Source organism: Myotis myotis, unplaced genomic scaffold (genome assembly GCF_014108235.1).
Source record: "Myotis myotis isolate mMyoMyo1 unplaced genomic scaffold, mMyoMyo1.p scaffold_m19_p_7, whole genome shotgun sequence".
Classification (NCBI taxonomy): Eukaryota; Metazoa; Chordata; class Mammalia; order Chiroptera; family Vespertilionidae; genus Myotis; species Myotis myotis.
The window spans coordinates 57,776,366-57,789,100 of record NW_023416379.1 but is presented as its reverse complement, the minus strand read 5'-3'; the positions used below and the strand labels follow the sequence as shown (position 1 = coordinate 57,789,100).

The 12,735-nt window shown below is 36.8% G+C and overlaps 1 protein-coding gene across 8 annotated transcripts in view; it reads right to left on the bottom strand.

Annotated features, from left to right (window-relative positions):
- The window catches only part of IBTK (inhibitor of Bruton tyrosine kinase), an 88,807-nt gene that overhangs the window by 52,075 nt on the left and 23,997 nt on the right, over positions 1–12,735 (bottom strand). For 5 of the 8 annotated variants that reach the window (XM_036316594.1, XM_036316592.1, XM_036316597.1 and 2 more), the window contains 5 exons: positions 9,770–9,887; positions 9,500–9,680; positions 7,688–7,811; positions 3,663–3,840; positions 360–537 (listed from right to left, as the gene is read on the bottom strand). In XM_036316594.1, the coding sequence (XP_036172487.1) occupies positions 360–537; positions 3,663–3,840; positions 7,688–7,811; positions 9,500–9,680; positions 9,770–9,887 (779 nt within the window). The remainder of the gene's footprint in view (positions 1–359; positions 538–3,662; positions 3,841–7,687; positions 7,812–9,499; positions 9,681–9,769; positions 9,888–12,735) is intronic. The other 3 variants (XM_036316595.1, XM_036316593.1, XM_036316598.1) reach the window with 1 other exon arrangement.

Here is a 12,735-nt window from a genome sequence, read left to right as displayed (position 1 = left end):
ATCCAGGACCCCTCGGGGTATGTTAGAGAGCCAGTTTCGGCCAGATCCCCGCAAGCCAGGCTGAGGAACCCCACCAGTGCACAAGTCCGTGCACTGGTTCTCTAGTACATACATAAACATATATGTATACATCTTCAATATTTTCAATAAATATCAGTTTTCAAACTAAAAGGAACATTTCATCATTACCAGTATAACAAATTCTACCTGTGAGTTATCCTGGTAGCATGATTCTATGTCTAAAGTCTCTACAAGACATGGCAACATTAAATTTGGTCTAGGAGCTATGGAAAACAAACAAACAAAAAACTCCAGTGACTGTTCCTTCTAAAAATAAAATGTAATATATACAAGTATACCTTGTTTTAGGATCTGACTGCAGGATTGCAAAGTTGCATCCACTTGGATCTGTGCTGACGCTAACAGCTCTGTGGGCAAATGTAAGTTTCTCAAGTCGAATTCTTTCATATACACTATTTGTATCAGAGACACAAGACACATCTGATGAGGAATTATGAAGGTTTGATAAAATCTCTGCTAAGAAGAAAAGAATTCCAATTAATTAAGGTTTTATTAAAATGATTTAGGAATAAACAAAACAGAAAAACAATTAGAATACAGAAAGATCTTTCATATGTATTAAGTCCATTTGAAATATTACATCCTCTTTCTCTTTAACACAATTTGCACCCTATATATTGGTTGTGTTATACATGAAATTTTGGCAGGTCAATTCTCAATTATCCATGAATTTCTCCCTTTCGACAAAAATCCTCTACTTGCAACCAAAGCTATCTTTCTAAAAAGCAAATCTAGTGTTAAACAGGATTTTAAAATTCCTGTTTGTATTACAAATATATAAACTTGGCATCTTCATAACTGATTGCTCATTTGTTCCTTTCTTCCCTCCTCCCCCTTTCTTCCACTTATTCAGCAAATATCAGAGTGATTACACTATGCTACTCTACTAGTAATGCAGTGATCATCAGTCTATCCATAGTGATACAGTAGTGAACAAGGCATGTCCCTACCATCTTGGATACACTTCTAGCAGAAAAGACAAACATTAAACAATGATAACATCATTACAAGTCATATCAAGGCTATAAAAGTATGAAATTTGCATTAAAAAAAATGATTCTGCCTACAGTATGAAATATATTCAAAGTATATGGAACCAAAGACAAAGAGATTAGTCCTGAAAAAATAAATGTTATAGAGGTTGTAGAGATCAAACTGTAGAAAAGTATTAAGATTTCAGAAATATTGAGACAAAAGTGACGAAACTTGGTGACAACTGGATGCAGAGGGTAAGGGAATATAGGGTGTCAAAATAACCATTTACTTAAATTGAAACACTGAAAGGTAGATGTGGGTGTTTGAGTTCAGTTTTAGACCACTAAATATAAGCAAGACACAATTTTAAGGACTTCAACATTTATAAGTCAAACCTGAATTCTGGTTACTCTCTCAAATTCACTCTATTTCAGTCTCAGGGGTTTACTAATATCCCCCCAACACACAGTTATTCCAATTTCTATATTCTCAAATAAGTATCAGTATCTGTCTCCATGACTGCAAATATTTATATACATGATTATGCCCCTACAAATTTATGAGTGTCTCAAAACAAGGGCCCATCTTATATATTTTAGTATTATTAAAACCTGGCCCTATATCTGGCATATAGTAAATGTACCTTAAATGTCAACAGAATTGACTAATTTATAAGGAAATGAAAACAAATAATTATCCAAAAATCATTCTTTTGTGGCTTTGTAATTTTGAAAAATATATTTATATAATTACAAATGTAATTTATACATTTTTAGCATACAGTAACTGATTTGTTCATTTAACAGACAATTTCTATGTGCCAGGAAATATGCTGAATGCTAAGGATATAGAACAGACATGGTCCTTGCCATTTTATAGTCTAATAGGAGACAAGTATTTAAAAAGTAATCGCAAAGATAAATACATAAAAACAAGTAAAAATAAGCTGCATGATGAAAATACAAAGGGAATATTATAAGTGAAACTGGGTAACTCAGTTTAGATTGAGGAATCAGTAAAAAATATTTTTGATGAAGTATAAATGAAGCTGAGATGTAAAAAATTAGGAAAGGCCCTGGGACTAATCACAACTGAACAAGACTGAAACCCTGAAGGTCAGTGTGACCGGAGAGGTAAAAGGAAGAAATTCCAAGAGTCAGGGCAGGTGCCTAACAGGCCATGTGTTGGTAATGAGCAAACCATTAAAGAGTTTTTAAACACAGCCATATTAGGATCTGATCTTAAAAGCTCACTCTAGTAATCACTTGAGAATAGATAAAAGGAAACAAGATTGGAAATAAGAAAATTATTTTTTCAGTAGTCCATGTGACTTGGGCTAGGGTGGGAGCAATGAGATATGAAGAGGTAAATAAATTCTAGTTTTTCTGGGAGAAAAAAAAATCAACTGATTATTAATTATGGATGAAAGAAAAAGTCACTAACCTAAGTTAAAAAAAATGCAATTAATCAACAAGATTATAAATTTATAGTAATCAGGTAATTAAGAATGAACTATACAGCCCTGCTGGAATGGCTCAGTGAATTCAGCATCATCCCATGGACCAAGAGGTCCCAGGTTTGATATCCGGTCAGGGCACGGCTTGGGTTGCGAGCTCAATCCCCAGTGGTGAGCGTGCAGGAGGCAGCCAATCAATGTGTCTCTCTCATTGATGTTTCTATCTCGTTCTACCTCTCCCTTCCTCTCTGAAATCAATAAAAATATATTAAAAAAAATGAACTGTATACTGAAAAATTTCTACTTCCACTGGTGGCATCTTAAAACTATCCTTTATATTAATCAAAAAATGAAAAAAAACCTTTTTTTCAATTATTCAGCAATTGTTTAAAAAAGATGTACTTTTTAAAATTCTCAATGAACATAAAAACTTTATTTTTCCTATGATTTTCCTCTAAGTCATGTAACATACCTTTTAAAACTTTAATTTTATCCTATATAATAAAAGTCCAGCAACTGAACAGCAGAACAACCAGAACAACCAGTCAACCAGCCACTATGATGTGCAATGACCACCAGGGGGCAGACACTCAATGCAGGAGCTGCCCCCTGGTGGTCAGTGCGCTCCCACAATGGGAGCGCTGCTCGGCTGATGGGGATGAGTGGTGCTACCACAGTGGGCTGATCCCAGCAGGCCATGCCCCCCACCAGTGCACAAATCCAGTGCACTGGGCCTCTAGTATATATACATATATACTAATAAGTATGTAAAAAAAATAAAAAGCATAAGTTACTAAATTCTCATTTTAGGGAGAAAGACAGAAAAGGGAGCTTGGAAGATGGTTCACAACCATCTGGGGAGTTGTTTTTTGTTTGCTTGTTTATTTTTTAACTTTACACTTCCCTAGCCCTAAAAGTAAAGTCTAGCAATTAGTAATAGTGAGCCGCTGTTACTGATGAGAATGTACCATGACCTCAGGGTATGCTGAGATAGATAAAAAGTTGAAAACTCCAATTTAAGTAAATCAAATTCCTTCTGCTTACCTGCACATACACAAACCAAAATCAAAAGAGAGATAAGGGTAAATCTTATGAAATTAAAGGTTACCTGAAAGGAAACTTTATGTGCCATTCACATATATGAACTGACCTTTCTTTTCAGAACTCTTTCTTTTTTCATCAAACCATTTCCCTCTAAATCCTTCTCCATCCTGGGTGACAAATAAAATTTCATTCCTATTTAAAGCAATATCAGAAATGAAGACTTGGCGTGGATAAGCCCACCGACACTGCTTCAGAGAACTGCTGACTGATCTCCAGCAAAACACCTAAAATAAACCAAATTACATCCTATATAATAAAAGGCTAATATGCAAATTGTCCCCTCGACCGGGAGTTCAACCAGGGGGCAGGGCTGGCTGGCCAACCGCCCAAGGCTCCTCCTCCCAGCTGGCCCCGCCGATTGCCCCCCCACCCCAATCAGGGTTGGGGCCGGCCGGCCAACCTCCCATGTCCCCCATCAGGGCAGGCCAGCTGGATCCCACCCATGTACAAATTCGTGCACCGGGCCTCTAGTTGGAATATAAAGCACTATAGCATGTGATCAACCAAAAACTGAAATCAAGAGGTAATGTTTCTAAAATAAAGTTCCGAGTAATATGTTTCAATGTCCATTCTGCAGAATTTTTAATAAGTGGCAATATGTTTCTTTGCATGAATTCAGTAATACCTGTTTCCAATTGTGGCTATACTAACCAAGACTTTGACTGGAATGTCATGTCTGAGAGAGACATGCCCAGACTCTGGATGTCACCAGAAAGCTTTAAGGAATGAAGCCAATAAGAGCACCTTGGAGAAAGCCTGGTACCTTGCTTGGTCACATGGTTCATGGCAGTCTTTTCAGGTTACAAGCCCTACTCAGACTCTGGGAATACCACCTTAGGCACCATTGCCACCTCCTTCTGTGCTCAGGCCTCATTGTCCCTCTGACAGAGAGTAAGGATCTCTTGGCTCTGAAGGAAAAACTTCGTCCCTACTCAGCACGAAGCAGTTCCACAAGAGACCCTGCGTCCCTTTTCTCTGAAAGTATTCAGAGCCAAGGTCCCTGGGAATGTGGTAGGCAGTTAGACCTGAGCAGAGCAAGGACAATGGCCAACTAGGGGAAAAATGGACTAGATCCTGAGGTGTGCTTCTCACCACTCCAATTGCTCTGAAGCTAGTAGTGGAGGAACCTGTGTAGATCTGACCTTTACATTTTGCTGAGTAGTTGGGACACGTACTGATAATATACAGAACTATTCCACTCATTTTGGAAGTCATACACAGGGACCTTTATATGTTGGGACCCACTATCTGAGAAAAGGATGCAAGGTTACTGCAGTTCCCTATAGCAAATATCTGACTGTTACTAAGTGTCCTAGTTATTGTCTTTCAGTATCTAATAACTACAATATAAATTGTTCTGATAATTTCACCTTCCCTTATAGTAATGGACATACTAAGCTGCTGGCTAGTTGGTTTCTGATATCTGGGGTAACTCCCTACCAACAGCGCCGGAGGGCCCTGTTCCTTAGTACGAATGACTGTTTTTATGTCTCAGAAACATCACAGGGTCTGAACCAAAAGAGACTTTCTCAAGATGGTGGCACCGGACTGCAATGACGATCTCCACCTGTGGAGCCCTGCTGCATATAGTGCTCTGATCATTTTTGTTATGCTAGTAATGGTAGGCTCCCTTAATGTAGGAAGTGACCCGGCTGGCTTGTAGCATAGTAAAAACCATGAATGTTACCTCCAGCGCTATACATGGGATAAATCAAGAGCTGAGCCAGGTTAGGGAGGCAGTTCTAGAAAATCAGGCATCAATAGATTATTTGCTGTTACAGCATAATCATGGTTGTGAGAAATTTAAAGGAATGTACTGTTTTAATCTTTCTGACAATTCTCAGTAAATAGAAAATATATCCAAGATCCTGCATTTGATATATTCCATCTCTGGGACCTGCTTTCAAGGCAGAAGCAAATGCAGTCCAGCAGGATGAGACTTTTTCATCTAATACTAATCTCATAGATATGAGATGATAGAAATAGCAGTGGGGAAATGTTAGGAGCAAAAATAGAATATTGGGGACTAGCTATGATTAGGGGAAATATTAATCATGCTGTTAACCATGACTGCCTTGAGTTGGTTAAAGTAAAGACATTCTGACCTGGCTGGGCGTTGTATGCCTCCCAGGACCTGGGAGTCAACCTAGGACCTGGGAATCAACCTTGGAACCATTCTCATTCAAGAACTGCCTATTATCATGGAAAGATTAACAACCTTCTTGCCCAACAATGGATTCCCACTCCAGCCTCCTACTTTCCCATGTGATCTTTGTCCTATTCTATATAAGCAGCTGGCTCATGGGGGTCTGCAGAGCAGATTTTTGTGGATGACTTGCTGCTCTCGCATACTGCCGGCAATACTGGAATAAACGCTCATATATGATTTTAAAAAAAAAGGTCAAGATGGTTTTTAAGAAATGTCTTTCAAAAAAAGTACATTAAGCAAACAGTAAGTATTAAGTATGCTTCAAAAACTCCTCTTAACTAATTTTCAGTATTGCTTGTTTTGGGCATACAGAACTGCTATAATACTAAAGAAACACAAAAATCTTATAGGTAAAACTTAGGTATCAAACTTGCTGTAGTACTATCTGTTTACAAGAAGAATGAAAAGCATCCTGTGAAAATCCAAACTTGATTCTAAAGAAAACAAAAGTATAACTAAATTATATTACTAACACAAAACTTTAGAGACAGAAATAATCATCATAGAGTTTGACATGCTTGGTTTAATGGCTTCCTAGTGGTTCTGCAAACCATAGTATCCATGAGAAATGCCTTTAAGGGCTGCTGCTCAAGGATATTGAAAATAAAGAGATAGGATGCTGGGCTTCCCAACACAACTTTATCCAGAACAGCTACCCTTTTATCTGCTTCATAGATTAACATTTTGAATAAGATTTCATTTGAAATATTTTAACAGTGCTGATTTTAAAAGTTCAATCCTCTCACAACTAAGAAAGGTAAAACACAAAATGGTATCTACCAAAATTACTCAAAAGTTATGCACACACAAAAAGACTACATTGATTCCTTCACAGTTTGGTTTTTAATGTAAGACTAATTTTAAGCAAGTAAATATCCAGAGGTATAAGTCATATTAGTATAAATGAAACACACCCCAAAGTCAAAGTAAGTTTTTTATACTCAAGATTTTACGCAATCCCATGCCTCTGCTCCCTTCCATCTACAAATTAGAGTAGTTTCCGCTATTAAAATGATCAACTACAATAGGTTTATGCCTGTAGTGTACCCGTAGGTGAAGTCTTATGATTTTAATTCTTCAAATTCTAAAATGTCAAAATTCACAGCACTTAATACACATCAGAAAAACATTCTAATTGTATGATTTATTTTATAGCAAAAACAAATCTGTGTTTTTCTAGTCAGTGTGTAAAATTTTTTCAGTGTATTAATGTATAATATATATTTTTTAATTAACAGTTTTATTAAAGAAATATACTGGTATGTTTACAAAGGGAACTAAAATTAAAACTCTAGTATTTACTTCAATGAAAAGAAATTAAGATTCTTTATATAGTGATCTAGAAATACATTATCTTTTATATCGATAGTTATAATATCTGCATATATATATTATGTATACATTTGTTGAAAACTGAATCTGTGGAAAAAAATTTCAATTATGCATCAAATTTTTAATATCGCCTGCTTTACTTTTTTTTAAAGAGTAGTTACATAACATAGCTCATATCTATATAATTCATTTACACAGTATTGATTAATGGAATATTAGGGTTAACTAATATTCCATTTATCAATACTGTGTACATATAAAACAACCCCTTACTTATTTCCATTTTAAGCACAGTAAAAGATATTTTAAACTACAGTTTAACAAAGCAGTACTATGCAACATTAAACGTCATCTTACTTTCTTTAAAATACCAGCTCCATACTAATTAGTACTGAATGTCAAAACAAATTGAGAAACAAAGTCAATAGAAGTCATCACTGTCATGGACATACGTTTACATATTATCAGGTCCTCCACAGGTTGTCAACTGACATTAAGATTACTACACTTTTGCATAAATATATACTCACCCTTCCAGCTCCATCCATTGCAAGAATACAAATTTTTTCACCCTCATTTTCTTTCAAATGTTCAGGATCAACTTTGGATTCTAGACGCCCTCCAGATACAAGAACCTTTTTCAAGTTTAGCTGTCTAGGGGGTGGAAAAAAAAAATCTACATTATGTTCTCTAAAATACACATTCTCAATTTTAAAGAAATTACTATTCAAATAATAACTTAGGGCGATATTGTGAAAGGGAGGGAAGATGATTTAGCCTTTGGTATTCTTAGTCCCTCTCTTTCTATAAGTTTCCCCTATACAACAGCTGTTTTTTTCTATGGCAATCCTTTTCTCCCAAAAGCCTCTCCCCATACAGATACACACATTGAACACCTAAAGCCCAGCTTGCTAATGCACACATTCATTCTAGTTTAAATAACTGATAAAGCTAAAAGTTCCTAAGTGTATTTGCATTTTAACGGAAAAGAAAAATATTAAACCTCAAAACAAAACAGAAACCCTTGGTTTCAAATATGGACAACCCTAAATAGGTACAGCTACCATGAAAATTATCAATATTATTAATTTAATAACTCACCCACTAACCACACATTTCATTATGTCTGCACATGGGATATGCCTATAGTATTGTGTAAAACCTGCTATTACTCCTATGATTATCCTCCCTCTAAGATATTCTATCTGCATTTAAGATTTTTTTCATTTCAAAATTACTATGTTGTAACTATCTGCAACAAAAGAATTTTCTTAGTGAAAACTTGGCTATAACATACTTATGTAATTTAATGTCATCAGGGCAAGTTTTATAAATGTTAACTAAACCCTAATATTCCACAAATCACCTCATACTGACAAAAAACCTAGTCAGTTCTAAGGAACATGTATCCTCACATTTTCATGTTTCTGTAACAAATATAACCTACAATAGATAACCTTTCAATTGTTATACACAGAAATTGTAACAAATTGATGATTGACATTTTCAGCTCATGAGTTAATTTCAGGAATGATATCTATTTATGAAGTTACCATCTTATTTATATTAGCAAAAGCACATTTCATTGTATTTCAATTTCAATGCCTGATTACTTTTTTAGATGGCTACTCTCTAGAATTCCTGCACACTACTGCTTCAACTAATTGAGCTATACTCTTCCAGGGTCAAAGATCTATTTCTCTACTTGTATTTATTATTATTATCATTATTATTATTATTATAGCATATAAAGAAATATTATGTAAACCAATAAGATATTAGTCTGAATGTTCTCTATAAAAGTTAAATACTTAGGAGTGACATGATAAATATGAGTAGCAAAAAAAAAAAAAGAAGCTGTTATATCAGATATGGATTAATCAACTGTAAAAGATTGAAAATGTATGAAAATTATAGGATTCTGCACTTAACTTACTTCACAATTGTTTTTAAGCACTTGTTCCTTAAATCATTCAAAATGAAATCATAGATGACACATTAAACTAGTAAGTATGACTTATGCAGGAAACACAGGGAACTCTAATTGGACCCATCCATACTTAAAACCTTCATGTTACAATTCTCCACTTTAACTGGCATTTTGATTGGCCAACTGCTAGTTTACTGAATGCTACTATAACATGCTTTCAGATAATAATAGGCTGGCTATACAAAGATTAAAAATATACCAGTCAGGTGAAAACACTTGGACTGGGTCCATGATATATGATTAACATCTTTTTAAAATAAATAAGTGCACAATATAAACAAGACTACACATGAACCAATGATGACTGTATCACAAACCAAGAATTATGTTTCTTTCAGAGAAATACACATACTTGGAAGCCATCTTCTTGCACTGATAGTCTGTAAGTAAATAAATATCTCCCCTTGTAGTAACACAGACTGTGGCCCCATCACTTGCAGCAACCAAAGACAGAGTGATGTCCTTATGATGAAGGGCAGAGACTTGACGAGGAGCAGTTATACACTTCTCTCCATTGGGATCTAGCAAATAACCTAAAAAGTTACACAAATATACAAGTCACAAAATATCCATTTTAAGAATCCAATTTACTTTTCAGATAGTGTCATCAAAGATTTCTTACCCAGTTGTCCACCATTTAGTCCCATAGTGTAAACAGCTTCTTTAGTCCATAGCACTGTATGAAACCTGCCTGCTGCTACTCCAATGACTGTCCTTCCTTTCAGATATTTTGCCTGCATCTATTACAAAAGACAAGTAGGACTGCAGTTTACTATACATCTATTAACTAGTACAATTTTGCAAAGATACAGTAAAACGAGCAAATATATGGCATATGTGCTACCAGTGCTCCCTCAAGTGCTCGTGGCAGTTGTCCCTAATAAATGTTAACACTAACACCCCAACTCTTCTCAGAATGTAAGACATTCTGATGCAGCCACTTTATGTCAGCACTTCTAATATATAAAAAGCAATATGCAAAACAGGCATATTCATTCTTGCTAGAAAATATGGTGCTTTTAAATTTGACATATCCAGGGTCTCTCATCCATGGCACTAATAACATTTTGGGCCAGATGATTCTTTGCTGTCAGAGACTGTTTTAGGCATTGTAGAAGATTTGGCAGCATCCCTAGACTCTAAGGCATTCCTAGATGCCAGTAGCACCACTCCCACTCCTGCCCCCAGTTGTAACTGAAAATGTTCTAGACATGGCCAAATAGCTCCTGGGGAACAAAACTGCCCCCCACGTGAGAATACTCAGATATGGTCCTATCAACCTATAGCTCCGACAATGAGAATACAAATGAAAGTGTCTACCATTCCTAAAGAAGTCTTACAAAATGATTAAATATCCACAGATTCCAGTGGGAAGAATTTGATCTTTTAAAAAGTACCACACATTGGATGTGCCTGCCGGGTGGCTCAGTTGGTTGGAGGGCTGTCCAGTGCACCAAATGCATGTTCAATTCCTGGTCAAAGCACTGGGTTGTGGGTTTGATCCCTGGTCAGGGTGTGTACAGGAGGCAACCGATCCATGATTCTCTTGCTTCAATGCCTCCCTCTCTTCCTCTCTCTCTCTTACTCTTTCTAATATATCCTCGGGTGAGGATTGGAAAAAAAAAAAAAAGAAGTACCACAGATTGAAAACTACCTCCAATTATTCTGGGGTAATTCTTACTGATTCATTAATCATCCCAAATGGGAAATCATTGGATTTAAAGCTTATTACAAATGTGTATCTAATAATAACTTTAAATCCAGAGGATTAAATCCAGTGAAGAGATTTAACATTTGAAATACATAATATTGTGATTTGAAAACACATTTATTATGGGTGATGATTCCAGTAACATTAATTTAGAACATCAGTCCCACTTCTGTGTACTAGGTCCCTGAGTTGAGGAAAGAGTACTTTCTGGTGGTAGCTGTACAAATTGGAGGGGGAAAGTAGAACAAAGAGCAGTGGCGTTTTTATCTATATTCCATCACATCAGCTTGCCAGGTGTGATTTCTGTGCAGAGGTAGATTTATAATGAAGCCAATATGCTTAGGCTTCTAGGTGCCTCATTTGCATAGCCCATTTTGTATTTATAAACTTGATGTTTTTATTATTTAAAGTTTTTTTTGTTATTGTTGTTAATCCTCACCTGAAGATTATTTTTCCCATTGATTTTTAGAAAGAGTAGGAGAGGGGGAGGGGGAGGAGGAAGGAGAGGGGGAAGAAGAGGGGGAGAGAGAGGGGGAGGGAGGGAGGAACATCGATGTAGGAGACACATCAATTGGTTGCCTCCCACACAAACCCCAACCGGGACCAGGTACTCTTGACTGGGAATGGAACCAGGGACACTTTCAGTGTGTGGGCCGATGCTCTAACACAGGCCAGGAGTGTTTGTTTGTTTGTTTGTTTGTTTTTATAAGGAAGGCCTTAAACCCCAAAAATCTGGGTCCCTCTTGGTTTATGAATACTTAGATGTTTAAGGCAATTTGGTGCCTAATTTACCAAGTGCTTTCTTTCTTACTCCAAAAAAAAATGTTAATTTGTACCATGTTTAATTTCTCCTGTGAAAAATATCTATCACTGAATATACACTGAGTAACCAGATTATTATGACCACCTGACGTTTGTAGGCAAATTAGCTATAATTTCCTGCTGAAGTTGCTAGAGGGCCAGACCATTATAAATAGGGAAGCAGGTTGTTTACCCCGACAGTAGAAGTGATTTTTTTCTGAAGATATGGGTAAACAATGTGATTTAACAGCCTTTGAACATGGGAGATATTTGAACGTGAGTGGCCAGATTATTATGACCACCCCATCAGTACTTTGTTGGGCCACCTTTTGCCTTCAATACTGCAGCGATTCTTCTTGGCATTGACTCCACGAGATGTTGAAAGGTGATGCGAGGAATCTGATACCATGCCTGATGAATAGCACTGTCCAGTTTTGTGAGATTTGATGGTTGTGGAACCAGCTGCCTGCTGGCTCTTTTACTTTCGTCCCACAAATGCTCAATTGGATTGAGATCTGGTGATTGTGGGGGCCACCTAAGCAAGGTAAAGTCTCCCTCATGTTCTTGAAACCACTCCTGCACAATACGAGCACCGTGGCATGGCGCATTGTCTTGTTGGAAGAAGCCACCTCCATTGGGATACGCCATCAACATGATAGGATGAAGTTGATCAGCAATGATACTTAGTTATGTTGTGCTATTCAGACGTTGTTCCACACGAATTAAAGGGCCCAAATCATGCCAGGAAAACATGCCCCAAACCATAACACTGCCCCACTGGCTTGAAGGATTGTACTCATGCATGTGGGGTGCATGCTTTCATGCTGTTTCCGCCAAATTCTCACTCTGCCATCTCTATGATGCAACTGGAAAATTGATTCATCAGACCACATGACTTTTTTCCAATGCTCGACTGTCCAATCCTTGTGTTCCTGTGCGAATTGAAGACGTCTTATCTTGGTAACTGCAGGCAGCAAAGGTGTTCGAACAGGCCTTCGGCTTCCATATCCCATATGATGCAGTGTATGGATAATTTGCCTACAAACATGAGGTGGTCATAATAACCTGGCCACTCA